Source organism: Aethina tumida, chromosome 3 (assembly GCF_024364675.1).
Source record: "Aethina tumida isolate Nest 87 chromosome 3, icAetTumi1.1, whole genome shotgun sequence".
NCBI lineage: Eukaryota > Metazoa > Arthropoda > Insecta > Coleoptera > Nitidulidae > Aethina > Aethina tumida.
In genome coordinates, this window is record NC_065437.1 from 11,252,566 (window position 1) to 11,271,225 (window position 18,660).

Below are 18,660 nucleotides of genomic sequence, written 5' to 3' on the forward strand. Positions count from 1 at the left end.
AAAAAAAAAAAATACACCACTTAGTAATTAATTGATGGAGAAGGATGGATGGTATCTTCGTCTTTGTTTGACAGTCTAAATGGCACAGATTACGAGTGCATTCGATATAACTCTTCGAGTGTTTCCGTCAATGAACTATTGAATTGGCTATTTTCCTCTGCCCATCTTGTACTTACTAGTTCGATTGGGCTGTTCATCTTTCGGTTACAGCAAATTCTCGAGGACCTTAATTAATTCGTCCAACGTGCACTCTTCATTTTCATAGTCTGATGGCAATAGAGTCTGGATGGCACTAATTAATACGTCCAACGGCCAAGTGGGCCCTTCATTTTCACTCGACACCGCATCATCTTCACCAATTTCGAACCATTGATTATACAAACTATGAATTAAATTGACTATTGCGGTTATATTGATAGGAGCTCACTTTAGCCCTTGCTGAGATTTTATTAATTAATGAACAATGGAAATATTAATCTACTATAATTATTATTTAATAATTTGTTAATTATTCAAAAAGATAGTTTATGTAAGTTATACAGGCAGTTAAAAAATGTCACAAGTACTTAGTTTGACTTAAAAGTAGGTGGGTTATACGGCATGTAAAAAAGGGGATGTAGTATGGTTTAAAATATGACAAAAATGCAAATTTGGTTTGTATATTTAACAGTTTAATTTTATAAATAAATTTAATCTTTATTTATAAAAATAGCTCTTATAAAAAGTTAAATTTAGTTAGAAAATACACTGGAATAAACATTTTCTATTTAGTTTCCATTTCAAAGATTTATGTAAATACTTGATTCAACCACGAATAATAGTTTTGCTTTACTGTTTATGCATTTATTCAGAATGCATTTGCAATTGAATTTTAAATCATAATTGTTAATTCACGTTTTCATTGTAATTGGATTCATGTTTAATATAACAAGATAAAACAATGCGGATGTTAAATATTATTCGTGGTGATATCTTGTTTTAGTTCCACTGATCTTTTCATTATTCCGTTTATTGAACGAAATTATTTGAAATCAATCGGTGATTTTTGTCACTACATTGGGGCAAATATTTTATAATGAAATAAAATGGATGATGACCTTCGTCTATTTATTTATTTTTACTAGAAATATCTTTCATTTCATCTAATGAAAAGCATAAATTTACAGTTCCCTAAACAATATTTTACCAATTCACTTTTATGTATATGCAGGATCTTTTTTCCATTTAGCAAGATGAAAGCTTTCTCCGCTCACTACACCAAATTGTTTCCATCGAAGCGTCCGTCCGACATTCTGACGAATAACAAACAAGAAGTTTGTGTCCAAAAAATCATATAATAGAATGGAAAACACTTTTCTATCGAATCTAAATATAGACGGCTTTATCTGAATGGAAGGGAACCGGTTCAGGAAAGTAAACGCTAGATTTCGTCAATCCACTCCAGTTTGATATTATTCAATTTTATTTTGAGCAAATACTTTTCAAGGGTAAAAAAATTGATTGTGTTTATTTAAATCTACGTAAAATTAAAGTCAATTTTTGAATTATTAATTAATAAAAGGAAGTAAAGATTAAAGTTAATATTGCTTTGATGTGACATAATTGAATTTTTTGCACAGAAAATTCCAGAGCTACGGTAATCATACCAATTTTTTATGAAAGGTTCGTATAAAGGAAAATTGAGTTAAAACATACTTAAATCTAATTAATACTAAAATGCCTTTGTGAAAACCATGTTTTGTTGCAGCAAAATAAATATTTTAATATATTTCATTTATGTCGCAAATAAATTTATAATTTTCAACTATTATATTGCAATTTACTGCAGCTGGATAAATGATTATTTGTATGTAATGGAGCTTTTAGTTGAATTAATTGTAAGTGGAAATTTAAAAGATAAATAGGAGCGCAGTAAAATTTTAATTAAAATACAATTTCTGCATGTTCAGAAACTAAACAAATGTTATACTTCCATATACAGGGCGATTTGCATAACTTATTCATTAGAAGTTTACAAAGAAAGATTTTAATTTAAAATTTTTATATCAATTATAACTTGACTTGAATTACTCTTATTAATTATTAGTAAAATATCTATAGCCTGTCATATAACTAAACCCAATAGTTTTTGATATATTTTTTTTCTAAAAATTGGACAGATTGATCATCTAATCAAAATATTTTAAAAAAAGTTAATTTAATTATGCTAAAACATTCATGGTATTTCTTTAAACGTAAATAATGAACCCCCTGTATAAAATTTGGGAGTAGTAATAATGACTTCTTAAAGAATGATCTTTGGTTAATGTGTGTGCCAAAAATGAATTTCCCCATATCAAAATTGGAGGATTTACAAACACAGTTTAGTTAGTCCATTAATCTGTCAAAAGTTCTAGAAAAACAAAAACTGGGTTTGCAAGTTGATGTCACAAAACCTGAAACGAAATTTTGTTCCAATTCAATTAAAAAATTAGTTCAAGTCACGTTATAGTTGGGTGTAAAAATTTCAAAATAACATCTTTTTCTGTTCTCCAAATTCTAATGAATAAGTTACGTCAATCACCATGTATATTTCAACAGTTTCACCGGATTAAACTTCCTGTGAAAATAAACTGGATGTATGGCGGTATTTTTCAATGTCTGATAGGTCATTCCGTTCGAAGGGGCGTAAATTTAAAAGACAGTTATTGTCTCCGAAACTTTGAAGTAATACGCTTCGTAAATTTCGCCTTCTTAATATAAACGACGACACTTATTTATAGTGTAAAATTAGGCCGAACTGCTGCCACTGCCACGCTATTAACAAATTGAATTATTGAATGCATATTTCAGCCGAGCCGGCCCGGGCATAATTTTGAAAAATGTTTAATGGATGCGGAAAGAAATTTAATCAATTATTCAGCAACGTCGTCGTGCCCGTCGAAAGGTTATGGGATTCGTTGGCTTATTGATTGTTGACACAACATGTTCATGGTAGCAAATCCGGCAGACTTGATTAATTGCCAAAAGAGTGGCTAATGAAAAGTAAACACAGATAAAGCATCTATATATTTAGTTTAGAATTAAATATCGTTGATCATCCCTCTGATTGGGACACGTCTAATTACACCGAACAATGTTCCCAGTGGCGCTTAAGGGGGACGATAATTTGAATGTCGCCTTTATGTGAATTTATCTGTTCCCATCTTTCATATACCAGAAAATCCCGTTATCCCGTAAATTGACTACGATGAGTAGGTTTTGAACGACAACACCGATGCCTAATCCAATAAACACCCATATCTCGGTCCCAATGGCGCTACGCCTGACAATGGACTGGGTACGATAACCATGCTAAAAGCTTATGTTCATTGTCCGCCAGACAACGTATATAGCTGTTCAAATAAAGATTAATAACTGTCCCGGTGTGTAACGAATAAAGTTCGTCACTTCCACTGTTTCTAAGATAAGCAGACAATGTAAGTGTGGACAATACTTCAAATTTTAGGTACGGTTTGTATGATGGACACCTCTGGTGTTTAATTGGTTTTATGAGATTGTAATAATAAATTTGTGACTAGCTTCAACTCAAAGGATTCTTAAATTTGAAATGCCAAAATTATAGTCATTTTAATTCTTATTGTTATATTCTGCACTTTCTATTTCTCTTAAAAATGAGGTTATAGAAACTTTTTCTTAAATTGAAAACATTATTATAAACGAATTCATAGGTATACAAGGCGATTCACCTAACTTATTCATAAATTCCAGTTTCGTCGAAAGTACACCTAAATTATATGTACAGAAATAAGATATTTTTTCCAAATATGTCACACATATAACTTTATATGAAATATTTAATATTTTTATATTCAACAGATTAAACTGAAAATCAGTCGCCTCCAAATTATAATGATTTTTCATATATGCATTTCAGATTATTTAAAATTGAGTTTTTTGAAAACAATAAAATAAAAGTTTCAACATTTATGAACCATAAAAATATTTTCAAAACATTTATATTTGTATCAAACTGTTATTTAAATAAAATGAATTTTTAATAGTCATATGTCCATAAAAATATTTAAAAAAAAATTAAAGCTGCCGATAGAAGTGAAAATTAGAAATTTCATAAATACAATTCAATTGAAATAACAATTAATATACAATTATTTATGGATAATATTTGTATTTACTTAAATTTCAATGTACTTGATTTTTAATATTATTTTAATTGTTTGCATCATTGTCATCATTAATTTCAACAATACTTTGAGTGTTTGATTCAAAGTAACATCGATTGTCGTTTTATCTTTTGTAGTACTGAGTTTTCGATCATTCATCACACTAAATCCATTCAATTTCACTTATAAGATATACACTGCACTATACGTCAACTGTTTAGCTACAGATAAGCATGTCGGTGATGCGAACGCACTAGATTTCACCCATCCAAAAAGTGTCTAAGGCGCACAGCACACTGCGCGTGCGCCAGTCATGTGCATGTCAATGACGCGAACGCATAATATTTCCCTTCCAAAAAGTACCCAACGCGGCTAAAGATGTTTTCACTTCTAAAAATACATTAAATCTAATATTATTTTTTAGGAAAGGCTCATTTTCAGTTTACACACTTTTGTTGACGGTATAAAAAACAAGCATGTTTTACTTTTGCTTAATAAACATCCCTCCTTCGATTATAATTGGGACCAAAATATGTACAACCGGTCACTTGATTTCAATACTGATCTTGAAAGATTATTTGGGAAATTTACCTTCAGATCCATTACTCTTCGACGAAATTGAGCGCGTTGGTAACAGATGGTAAGAGAATTGGGCGCTGATTTTTTCCCTGAAAGTACATCAGAAATAAAGATGATCCTGAAAATTTCGAAAATTTCTATATAGAGATTCCTTTCAGACGGTATTCTCCTCTATGAACCCTCCACTTTCAAAACAGTAATAGATATTAGCGCCTAACTCATTACCGGCTTAGCTGGAGGCCTTTAACGAAACCACTGCATTAGCAAAATTTTACCTTAAATCAATCGCCTCCAAATTACAATGATTTTCCATATATACATTTAATTTTTATTTTTGAAATCAATAAAATAAAAGTTTTAACATTTATGAACCATAAAAATATTTATAAATAGTTTATATTTGCATCAAACTGTTGTTTAAATAAAACATTTTCGATTTTTAATAGCCGTATGTATATAAAAATATTTTTATGCTAAAATAACAATATAAAATATTTTTTTAATTTACCGTGTAAATGTTTATTTAATTGATTTAGTAATATATTATTATATGGAGTGAGGACATAAAAAGTCACCTTTGACAACTTTTGACTAGAATCTCGTATACGAATCACGTTAAATGTTATTAATAATGTGCGAAATTAATCATACGAGTACTAACTATTTATTAAACAACAGGGTGGTCTTGAGATACCTCATTTTAAAGATATTTAATTCTCTATTCAATGCTAATTTGTTGCCTCAAATCAGACGAGTAATTACCGACTTTTTGCAACACTCTGTATAATAGAGAACCGACAGAACACATAAGAAAATAAGAAATATTTTAGTTTGAAATATGCAAGTAAAATAAATCTTTAGCACAAAGTATTTTAATTAAATAAATTTTCATTGATCATACAACAGTGATATTAATTTGATACTGGGTTAATTTAATAAATTAAAATTATATTGAATAAAATATACAGTATGAAAAGCGTTTGATCCGTTTGTTTTTTGAGAGAGATATTATACACGACAGAGACAGTAAAATTCTCTCTACGGGACAAACTGGGGACCTTTACTGTCTCTCTCGTGCATAATGTCTCTTCCGAAATTCAAACAGATCAAACGTTTTTCGTAGTGGGTAAAAGCAACATTTTACGAATAGTAAAGTTTTTATAATTTATATTTTACTACATTAAGTTTGTTTCAATCACAAATCAATTCAAATTTTAATAAAGAATTCATGATTTTGCTTTTTTTGATACTGCTAATATGAGGCCGTGAAATTTGTTTTAGAGCACTGAAATTTAAAAGGGAATGTTTACTTAAAAAATTTTTTAATTTAAAATGCATATTTTATAAAATAAACAAAGTTGAAATTTTTTAATTTATTAAATATTATTGTACTATATATAAACCTTAAAATATCTCAATGTTATTTTACATTTTTATGAACCTTGTTAAAATTTTCACATTTCATTTAATTTGTAATGCAGTAAAAAACAATACACGTATGCGCAATATGTAAATAAACTCGGCATTCCTTTCATCTTCTTCAGACACTAAAGCAAAGAAAACAAAAAAAAAAAAATAATTCAAAAGTATATTAGCCTCTAGGGCAAAAAACTTTAGACATCACTTATCACAAAAAGAACGAAACGTTTTGCTCAATTTCAAAGAAGAATATTCAACGTGAGCCCGAACATTTATTTAAAAATATTAATTAACACAATCCTTAATTAGGAAGGAGCTCCATCGTTGAAATCCGACCTGGACAGTGAGCGATTAGAATCGAATCCTTGAACGCGCAAAGATCCTGGCAACGTTTCAGGTCCAAACGGTGCCGCAGTGATGTGGGACACGTTTTCGTACTGGGTGTTGCGGCCAGTCGGGACGCCGCACAGTCTGCGACACGATTCCGCGGGGTTCCGGAGGGTCGATCCGGTGGCCCCGGCATGCGACCGTGTCTCGCCCTCAATTACGACAGTCCTTATTATTAATTATTGTCCGGAATGGGTGGTCGGGAGCCTGGAAAAGCTGTCCGCTTTGTTGATACAACGGGACGATTAGCTGTTGCTGGAAACGGCTCCGTTGGGCACCCGGATGCCGGATTGTTCGTGACAGGCTGCGGCTAATGAGGCACGGCTTAAAAGAGGATGTCTCGTATTGTTCTAGGCGGCGGTTATCTAGTTTCAAAACCTCTTGTAATTGTCATAATTCAACACATACGACGTGCATTAATATTTATTATTTCTATGAAAATACATAAATTAATAATTGAAAGTAATTATGGTACCAAAAATTCAGAGAGGTGAAGTATAACAGATTTATAATGTCAGTGAACATAGGAAACAGTATTGACTGAAAGTAGAGCAATTTTTTTTAAATTCAAATAATTTTTGTCCTGATTATTATGTTAAAACAGTTATAGAGACTGCCAATAGAAGTGAAAACTTTATGGATAGTATTTGTATTTACTTAAATTTCAATGTACTTGATTTTTAATATCATTTTAATTGTTTGCATCGTTGTCATCATTAATTTCAACAATACTTAGACTTTTTGTACTTTCAATTATTTCATTTTGTTCTAAATAAGATACAATAGGCTTATGGTAACTAAAGTAAGAAGTGAAAATGTTTGATTCATATTTATCTAAGTATCGCGTAAGAGCGGCATCGATTGTCGTTTTATGTTTTGTAGTACTGAGATTTCGATCATTGGACATATTTAAATAAATACGCAGCACTATACGTCAACTGTATAGCTACAGATATACTAGTATAAGCATGTCGGTGACGCGAACGCACGAGATATCACCCATCCAAAAAGGGTTTAAGACGCACAGCACACTGCGCCTGCACCAGTCATTAGCATGTCAATGACGCGAACGCATAATATTTTCCTACCAAAAAGTGCCCAACTCGACTAAAGAAGTTTTCACTTCTTAAAACACTTCTAAAAATACATTAAATCTATTATTATTTGTTAGGAAAGGCTAATTTTCAGTTTACACACTTTTGTTGACGGTATAAAAAGCAAGTAAGTTCACTTATAAGATATACACAGGACTATACGTCAACTGTACAGCTACAGATATACTGGTATAAGCATGTCGGTGACGCGAACGCACGATGTTTTACTTTTGCTTAATAAACATCCCTCCTTTGATTGTAATTGGAACCAAAATATGTACAACCGGTCACTTGATTTCAATACTGATCTTGAACGATTATTTGGAAATTTTACCTTTTAAACTTATCCCCCACGATATACCAAATATCAGATCCATTACTTTTCGACGAAATTGAGCGCGTTTGTAACAGATGGTAAAAGAATTGGGCCCTGATTTTTTCCTTGAAACTACATCAGAAATAAAGATAATCCTGATAATTTCGAATATTTCTATATAGAGATTCCTTTCAGACGGCATTTTCCTCTATGAACCCTCCACTTCCAAAACAGTAATAGATATTAGCGTCAAACTCATTTCCGGCTTAGCTGGAGGTCTTTAACGAAACCACTGCATTAGTAAAATTGTACCTGATTTCAAAATGTTCTGAAATGTACAGCTGAAACTCACCCTTTAGTTTCGGGATTTTATTCTTAAGGTCTAGTTTTCGGGTACTTCTTGAAACGCCGTCAGACGCATAGTTTGTTGGTTTAGTAACCGAGGTTACCAGCCAACTTACTTTTGTTTGAATTTTATTAACAAAAGAAGGACGAACATGTCGGTGACATGAACTCCTAAGATTTTTCCCTACCAAAAAGTGCCCAACAGGGCTAAAGAAGTTTTCACAAATTAAATCTTTGATATTTTATTTCCAAATTTTAATGTCATTGCTATAAAATCTATGCCAAAACAATATTAAATTTTAACACTCCCTTCTTGATAATTTTTTAGTTAGTAGATTTTTAGAAATATATGATATACCACTGCTTTTTCTCGAAACAAAAATTATGTTTATAGTTTCTATTCACTTCTGACAAAATTTGATCTCAAATTTCATTAAAATATCTAAAGTAACATCTTATAAAAAGGGTAATTTCTTGAAAACTTTATGACTCTGAATATAAAAATTTAATACGTTTGGGTCATACATTCAAAGTTTTTTCTTAAGATCATCTCTATAATTATTTTATCTTATCAAAAATAGTTAATTCAACACATTTATCAATACAAATACATTTATCAGATAAATGAACAGAATTTTAATTGGATTCCATTGGGATTACAGATAAATTGTACGAAAATTATCGACCGTAAAACAGAAGTCGAGACAACAAAGACAAAATAATCGGAAAACTCCTCATTAATGCATGAATCCAATCGACGCGCCGAAGATAATCCCATGATGAATCGCCAAATCTAATTAGAGAAGAGTCAATTAAAAAAAAAGCGGAGAACGGGTTCATTCTCACATGTAAATGAAGTATGTCATTAAAAGGTTTTTGATTGCTTTCCCCTTTCACCCCCCATCCGATATGTATGTATATTATTTAGACTCACATTTTCCGAAACGGCGAGTTATCATGGAAATACGGTCTGCGGGGACTATTTTTGATTGCACATCCACGGACTTACGGACATCTGTCCGTTCGCACGTTTTTGCCCTTTTCCATTCTTCAGATAGGAAATTGTACGGGTGTAAAAAATTCAATGGGACCGACATTTTTATTGTAACGGATCTATTTTTCGCGTTGAGACGTTTTCTTGAGGACTGTCGGTGATATATTTTTTCCTTGTGGAGAAGAACACTTTAATCGACTGGACGACAATTATGTTTGATGTGTGCTAAAGTTGAATTATATATGTCATTAATTATTTTTATTGACGCCATTAAAGGGTATATGATACAAGACAATATTGGATATATCCGAAGATTGATGGCGGGCTAGGTCTGGTATTTTATTGCTTTCTGGCTGTTAACGATCCATTAAATCTGTACATGTGATTTGGGGTATGATGAAGCGCTACGAGTTGAAACAGTCATCCAATGGATTAATTAAAAGTTTAACATTTATAAACTAATCACAATGAAATTGGTATCACTTCAAATAGTGTTCGCAACTTTTTATTTAATAACTACATTGAAATGAAATTTTGATCATTTTTAGTTAACACCCGCATAAAAATAATTAAATAATAGATTTTGCAGAATTTAATCATAGTAGAAAAGGGCGTAACAAAAATTAAATTATGCGTTAATATTTAAATTAATGTAATATTATAAAATGTTGAAAAATAAAAGCTGAAGCTATTGTGCTAATTGAGGGGTAAGTTTAGAAGGTAAATTTCCCAAATAATCGTTCAAGATCAGTATTGAAATCATGTGACCGGTTGTACATATTTTGGTCCCAATTACAATCGAAGGATGTTTATTAAGCAAAAGTAAAACATCGTCGTTCGCGTCACCGACATGCTTATACCAGTATATCTGTAGCTGTACATTTGACGTATAGTGCTGTGTATATCTTATAAGTGAAATTGAATGGATTTAGTGAAAAATTTATTTAAATATGTCCAATGATCGAAAACTCATTACTACAAAACATAAAACGACAATCGATGCCGCTTTTACACGATACTTAGATAAATTTAAATCAAACATTTTCATTTCTTACTTTAGTAACCATAAGCCTATTGTATCTTTTTTATAACAAAATGAAATAATTGAAAGTACAAAAAGTCTAAACAATTAAATTAATGTTAAAAATCAAGTTCATTGAAATTTAAGTAAATACATATATTCTCTATAAATAATATGATTGTATATTAATAGTTATTTTAATTGAATTGTGTTTATATTTTGTCCTGATCTTGTACAGTCCGTAATATATTTAAATAATAAAAAACCATATGAACATGCATAAAATTGTTGCTCAGAGTGTCAATAGATGTGAAACCAGATTGATGTTGATAAATTTAATTCAAACATTATGAAATTTCAAATTTTAATACTAAATGTTCTAAGTTTTCACTTCTATCGTCAGTTTCTATAACTGCTAACTTTAAATTTTTTTCTTAAACTGAGCACAAGAATCATTCCCCTAAATATTATACCTTTTGTAACACCCTGTATTCTGTAAATATGGAAAATATCATGATGTCTGGAGATGATGAGCCCTACAATCAAACAATAATCATAAGTAATATTGATGGAAAATGCAGGATTGACATAATTTAAATTCAATTTTCATTATGAAATCACAAGTGCAACAATTAATTGCAGAACTGCGGGGTAAACATTACTCAAATAGACATTAAACAGGTTCGCGGATAACATTGTTGAAGTGAACACGCCCGCCGATGATGCAGAACTGCAAATGACATCGAAACATCCCTCGAAACCGTAATAAACCTGTTCCGGAAGTTAATAGTCTGTTGTTTCAGCGGTGGGAACTTGTTTCTCCTGCACGCTGTTGTGTTGGTTCCAACAATAAACAATGTCTGAGGTATTAATTGACGTAGAAATAGGGAAAGTGAACCGTTTTGGTCAACGTTGGTTGCGAATGGAAGAAGTGAAATAATTATTATGCTGTACTTTGTTAAAACTATTATATACAATAAGGTTTCAGATCCATTAAGTAATGAAGACCTCGTTAAGCACACAGAAGAGCTTAAAAGCGTTTGTTGGCTTCTGCCAGTTAATTTTGTAAACCATCGAAATTACGGTGGAAACCCTAGGAAAGGCGAGAAACATTTTTGCTTTCCTTTATCGGTAACAAAGTGTCTGATGAAGTAAATTGAGTGGCGTTTTAGTCCGATGCTCGATTCGATGTAGACAAATTCGGCGATATTTCAAAGTTTCAATTTGTGTCTGTCGCGAAAATTTCCGAGATTTATTGTAACATTATGAATGATGACATACTTAGTGGTGTACGGGCCTTCAAGTGTGTAATGCCCAGTCAGAACATTTTTCATGCACGTTTGATTTACACCCCTGATTTACCAGAGTTATCCATTGTCGTGTTAATATTTGAAGATAAAACTTTTTTAAATATTCCTTATCTGTATTGATCATTTACCTTAAATTGTCTACGTTGGTGTTTATTAATTGTAATGAGTAGCCCAAAGTGTATCTCAAGCAGGAAATAATGTTTATCTTAGCTGGAGAACATTATGCCGCATGAATGGACCAATTTCTCACTGAGCATTTCCGCAGCCAGCCGCATTCGTCCTTTTCTGATGAAATATGCCTGCGAGACGGACATAAGGAAATCTGAATAAAGGCATTTCCCGTAAATTCCCATGCCGGTAATTCTATTTTTTGATAAAATTCCTTTAGTCTTGGCCGAGCAAGAAAAATACATTATCCTGCCAAATGGAAGGGGAGCAGCCGCCAATGAAAAGGAGGCCACTTAGGCGACAAGATAATGATGGCAAGCCTGTCGTAAACAGGTGTCGCCGAGGTCCCGCATTATACCTCCCTCAGATTAATTAACTTGTTTATCATAAATTATGAAACTTTTTAATCTTTTTCGTAGCCCTCACGACGATGCTCTAATAATGGAACGAGATACGAGCTTTTCAGACAATAATTATAATCATCTTTTTATTCATTATTCTCATGAAGCCCCCACTTTCAAGTAATCGCGGTGTAAAATTGTCTGCCACGAACAACTCCGGCGTGAACTACCGGCGAGTCCAATCCGAGTTAACCGTGAATCCTGCCGCACATAGTTTTCGAGACAACAAAGAAAAACGCGTGGATTTTTCCTCAAGCGATACCGTTTAATTCCGAACAATTGCACATGTTACCATTAGCAACGTCGGGACAAAACGATGGTAATATTTCTAAAGGGCTCAGTACGTGGCGTAATTCCTTTTAATTCCACGTAAAACCCCGATGTATCGAGACCGTAACAACAAAACGCGTCGCGTCTGGCAGACATAACTCACATCCGCACCTAGACCGTGGCACAGGATCGTCTTCAACAATTTATTCATGGCGCTTTATCGATATAAATATTCCGAATGGGTACCAGTACGTAAATCATGTTTTCGACGATGTTGCACACATTTCCGCAGTAATTTTGCCGCTGGATTCCAATCACTTGGCCCGGGTCATGATGAATGAACATGCATATTAGATAGAGGAAGGTCGGCAATATCCAGTAGCAGCGGGACCGGGCGGTTTTGCATACGCAACCAATAATAATGAAATAAGTGGACGTCAGCCCGTTTCACACAGTCTCTGTCCTTTTGCCGCAACCCTTCCTCCACGATGCGTTACCGTGGTAACGAGGGGACTCTGATTATGGTGTGAAGAGACCCTCACATAACAGGATAATCAAAGATTATTAGCTGAATGGAAGGAAGGTGTAAGGCAGACAATGTATCAATTTAAAAAGATTCTGATGTAAATAATTAAAATTAAGGCATAATCATGAAATATTTTTAATTTGTATCAATATTATTTGAATATTTTCAGCTTCAGAATATTATATTTATTTTATTTTTTATATATTTAATTTACATAAAAATGAACAATATTCCACCTCTTACTTACTTTTATTACCAAAAAACACATTTTGTGGATTTGAATACATTTTATTCAGTTCATTCTTAAGTTATCTGTTGTTTAGCACCTTAAAATGTCTCAATGAAGAGTTTCTTCTGAAGATTTTACTTCCATAATTGTAATTTTTGAACATGGAACATCTGAGTACACAAAAAGTAGTGTAAATGTATAATGTCTCACTAATAAGTGAGTGACAAGTGAGAAGTAAAATAAGCTGTGCTTGGAATTGTTATGGGTAAACTGGTAATGCCAATATGGTGGTGGTCGACGAGCTACGACTAAAAGACAAGACTATTTTCTAATCTGGAAGATCTACCATCGTGTACATATTGGAGATTTCCCGGGAGTCTAGGTGTAGAAGAGTTAGGTACACAATACATCCTTGGATAGCTGGATTTGATTATGGTGTGAACGTGGTGAGAGGTATCATCGTATAATCTCAACATACAAGCTTTGTGTAGATGTTAGAATTACCGTAAATCTATTTACCAGCAGAAGAAGGTAGCATGAAGCTAATCTTAGTGCTAGTAAACGTTTTAGATACTCTCTGTTAAAACGTTTTGGATACCCCCTGTTAAGCAGAGAGCATCGAGATTCCCAGAGAGTCTAGGTGTAGAAGAATCTAGGTATACAATACATCACTTGGATAGCTGGATTTGATTATTTGCTTGAAGCTAATCTTAGAGTCAGAAAACGTTTTGGATACCCTCTATTAAACAGAAAGACTCTCAGAGAGTCTCGATGCACAATACATCACTTGATTAGCTGGATTTGATTATGGCGTGAAAGTGGTGAGAGGTATCATCGTACATTCTCTACATTCAATCTTCGTGTAAACGTTGGAATTACTGTAAATCTATTTACTAACAGAAGATGGTTGCATGAAGCTAATCTTAGAGCCAGAAAAAGGTACACAATACATCATTTGGATAGCTGGATTTGATTATGGCGTGAACGTGGTGAGAGGTATCATAGTATAATTTCAACATACAAGCTTCGTGTAGATGTTAGAATTACCGTAAATCTGTTTACCGGCAGAAGAAGGTAGCATGAAGCTAATCTTAGTGCCAGAAAACGTTTTAGATACTCTCTGTTAAAACGTTTTGGATACCCCCTGTTAAGCAGAGAGCATCGAGATTCCCAGAGAGTCTAGGTGTAGAAGAGTCTAGGTACACAATACATCGCTTGGATAGCTGGATTTGATTATGACGTAAACGTGGTAGAGGTATCATCGCACATTCTCTACATCCAAACTTCATGTAGACGTTAGAATGACTGTAAATTTATTTACCAACAGAAAATGGTTGCAAGAAGCTAATCTTAGAGTCAGAAAACGTTTTGGATACCCTCTGTTAAACAGAGGTGTGAACATGGTGAGAGGTATCATGAGTGAAACATGGCTTCAACTGTTGCTTTTGGAGTGTGAGGTGGAATTTCTTTAGAGGCACACATCAGGACTTGGTTATCCAGCCAATTATTATTCCATTTGTTCAAGAATTTAGACCAGATTTCATTTTTGTAGACGACCAATATTGGTATTCTGATTCTTGAAACAATTCAAATTATTCACTTCAAAAAACTTAATACTTAATACAGAAGTGCATATGGAACTTTCCTTCGTTTCTTTATCGTCAATAAATTATTAATTTTCAACAACCTTAGTTCCGCATCCAATGAGGAAAATGAGTTATACGCACATCTAGAAATTTAATAGGATTAATTGTTACTGCTATAAACTCATCAGACAAGTTGCATAATTAAAGAATCTCTCCTAACAAAGACAAGGGAAATATCATACATCTTGAATTCACTATTATATGAAGTTTCTGGCTTCAATTTATTATGCTCTAAAGTCACTAACCGAATGTTATCTCGTTAAAACTTGCAGTTGCATTTATTACAACCTTTCCTAAAATTTAATAGTTCATAAATTGATTTAATTCATATCTATGGCGGACCAAGTTTTACACCGTGCAAAGTTTAATTTGACCTAAAACTAAGGAGCACAGTCGTAACTTGAAGTTGTCATTCGAATCGGATATGCTGAAACAAATTCAACACTTTGTTGCACCTGAGTTGCAAGCAATTAAATAATTCCTCAAAAAAAAATTATTTTAAGGTATCGTTTGTGCATGACCCGTGAAATTCGTTCCGATATTGGGGTGGAAACTACAACGGTATCCCGAAAAATGTTAGCGTGACCGCGGTTGCACTTATCCGCTCCCCTCCGTCGTAACTTTGAACTTAACTGTGCGCCACACGGACACGCCACCCCTGCGTTATGAGGCGCTGTTGTGTCTGGATAATTTATTTGTTTTATTTTTATTCACCCAGAAAACACACGCCGAGGAGGCATAATCGCTTGGAAAAAGTCCCACATAAATGAGTTTGCAGGTTTTTCGTAAACAACCCGGGGGTGAAATGAAGTAATGGAACGGATTTTTCGTAATTTTGCGTAGGAAACGGCCGCGAAGAGGCGAAGTGTTTTCGTGTTGCGACTTAATCAACGTGTGTTTTAAAATTATTTCCTCGAGGCATTATATTATATGCTGCGGTAATAATATTTTGCCCTTAAAACGAAATTACAATAACATTTTAATTTATTCATTGCGTTAGTTTTTTGTTGCGAAATCAGATATAACTTTTGTCATTAAAACTGATTGTCATATTTCGCATAGTTGTAACGACTTCCGCTCTTTTTATAGGAGATGGTATCACCAGGATAATATATCATGGGGCATCATATACAGATAAAATAAATTGCACATTTACATATTTAAAACTTTAAAACAAATGGCACTCCATTCATAAAACTACTCAAACTTTTGTTTTCCGAATTAAAATGTTAATGTTTCAGAATTTTTCCACGTCCGTCACAAATTTAAATATTATTCATCCTGAAAATGCTGCTTTAAAGCCATAAAATAAGTAACAGAATTTCTTGTATCTAAAATTCTCCCTTTCCGCCACTTCGGTGTAACGAACCCTTTCGCTGATTGCACCCTGCCATTTCAAGTCCGGATTTTCCCGCAGACACGGCGCTAGTCCATAAAACGTTTTCGGGGCCAGACGTATAAATACTGTAAATGCAGATAAAGGTCATTGAAATTAATAATTAGTGAAGAGGGTCGAAGGGAAAGTGAACAAAGGGTATTTGGGGGTGGGTCAACGTCACGACATTCGCCGCAGAGTGACCTCGCATTTAAATTCAATTGGATACGTTCGTGGTTTGGAGGGACGTCGAAAATTGAGTTATTTAGTTTTGGGGTGTATGAAATGAAATTTGGTTATGAAAACTCCTTTATTGACGTAACTAATATACATCTTGGTTATGTTCATTAAAGTGCCATTCTGGTGAACACAAATGTATTTGGGTCGTATATTCCCTGAAGAGCAGTACTCCATGTTCTTCAAGTCGTCTTGGGTTAAATACACCACCTTCTGCAAGGCTCCACTTAGATGATAAATGTAGTAGACACCTTCTCTCTGTCCAATGTTTAAGTAAACTTTAATTCGTCAACCGTGGTACTTTCCTGGGCTATCGTGATGACCTCTTGAGTGCCTCCACTACTGCTTTTACAGGGTCAAATTTTAATTTTGTTGAAAATAGTTATCGAATTTGGATGATTAATGTGATGGCCAAAATTGTCATTGTAATTTGTATAGGTACTATTTGTTAGGTGTTAATAATTTTTGGACAAACGACAATAATATTTATTGAGGTATGACTGTGAGTATTCTGTTGTGTGACTTGAATCTGAATATTGTTTTTCAATTCAGTAACGTTCTATTATATTTAAATATAAATACCTACAGAGTCTGTAAATTCTCTATTAAAGCCCCTTTGAACTAAAACTTTTTTTTTGGCCAAAAAAAAAAAAAAAAAATAGTATAAGCAGATAAACGCCATTGAAATGAATAATTAGTAAAGAGGATCGAAGGGAAAGTGAGAAAAGGATATTTCGGGGTGGATCAATATCACGGCAATCCAATTGGATCAGTTCGTGTTTTAGGGGGACGTCTAAAAAGTTGTTATATAGTTTTGGAATTTGGTTATAAATATGTTTTATTGACTTAAAGAATATACATTGTGATTATCTTAATTAAAAAGCGATTCTGCTGAACACGAACGTGTTTGGATCGTACGTGTAAATTGGTTCCCTGATGGGCTGTACCGTTTCGTATTTCAACCTGGCTCTGTACTCCATGTTCTTCAGGTCGTCTTGGGTGGAGTACACCACCTTCTGCAGGGCTCCACTTGGGTGATAAATGTAGTAGACACCTTGTTCCTGTCCATTGTTTAATTCAGCTTTAGTCCCGTCATCAGCTTCAGTAGTAGTGGCTACTTCCTCAGTAACTGCCTCAGTAGTGGTGGGTACATCCGTGGTAGTCTCCTGGGCTACCGTGGTGACCTCCTGAGGTGGTTGAGGTGGGCCGTATTCCTGAGGCGGTTGTTCGGGTTGGGGTGGTACCGTAGGTGGGCCGTACACCGTATGGGGAACTGGAGCTTGTTCCAACCTTTGGCTGCGGGTTCTGTACCTGAAACCTTGGCGTGGAGTCGCACTCACTACTGCTCCTACAAGGAGGACAAATATTAATTTTGTGAACATGGTTACTTATCAAAGTTGAACGGTGAATATGATGGCTAATATTGCCACTGTAATTTATATAGGTACTACTTCTCTGCTGTTAATGAGTCAATCAATTTTTGGACAAACGACAATGATAATTTTTGTGGTATGACCATGTGTATTGAATCGTGTGAGCTGAATCTTAATATTGTTTTCCAATTCATATATTGTAAATATTTAACTTTCTATTTATTATAAATTAAAGTACCCAGTGATTTTGTTGATTTTCTATTAAAGATTATCTGTGTAAAAATCCTCGAACGTGTCTGAATACATATATAAATTGATATGTTATTCAACATAGCTTACCAATGTGAATAAACGTCAGATCCAACAAAAGTTTTCGTATCAATATATCTCGTATTTTTCTTATCTGTTTATCTAGTGTATTTGCAGTGTCTACTCTACCTACTTACTTGAAGTAAAAAGACAACCATCGGATTTGCTGGAATTTATACACAATCTTCTTATCCTATATTTACCTATTTTGTATCGATTTTATTTTGCCTAGAGTTCCAATTTAAAATAATTTGCGCAGAATGATCAAACGTATTCTAGAAATTTACTTTTACATATTGATTAATAATTCGGATTCTTTCTAAATATAGATAATATAAACACCAAAATGTCACGTCATCATTTGAAACTCTCAAGACGAAAATAGATTAATCGATGGAATAGTAGGAAAACCACTTTTATGCAAAACAGCAAAGTTTGTCGCGATCTTAAATTAAATTATTGAATATGCAGTATTGAACACCTACCTCATAACATAGG

General features: G+C 33.4%; 3 protein-coding genes across 3 annotated transcripts in view; 1 reads left to right on the forward strand and 2 right to left on the reverse strand.

The window, feature by feature from the left end:
* Positions 1-18,660, reverse strand: part of LOC109600372 (RNA polymerase-associated protein CTR9 homolog) — a 357,258-nt gene that overhangs the window by 38,619 nt on the left and 299,979 nt on the right. The gene's annotated exons all lie outside the window — the stretch shown is intronic.
* Positions 1-18,660, forward strand: part of LOC109604187 (uncharacterized) — a 132,190-nt gene that overhangs the window by 28,549 nt on the left and 84,981 nt on the right. The gene's annotated exons all lie outside the window — the stretch shown is intronic.
* Positions 17,316-17,889, reverse strand: LOC126264834 (uncharacterized). The gene has a single exon (XM_049964336.1). The coding sequence runs from the start codon at positions 17,860-17,862 to the stop codon at positions 17,356-17,358; it is 507 nt and encodes a 168-aa protein (XP_049820293.1). The 5' UTR covers positions 17,863-17,889; the 3' UTR covers positions 17,316-17,355.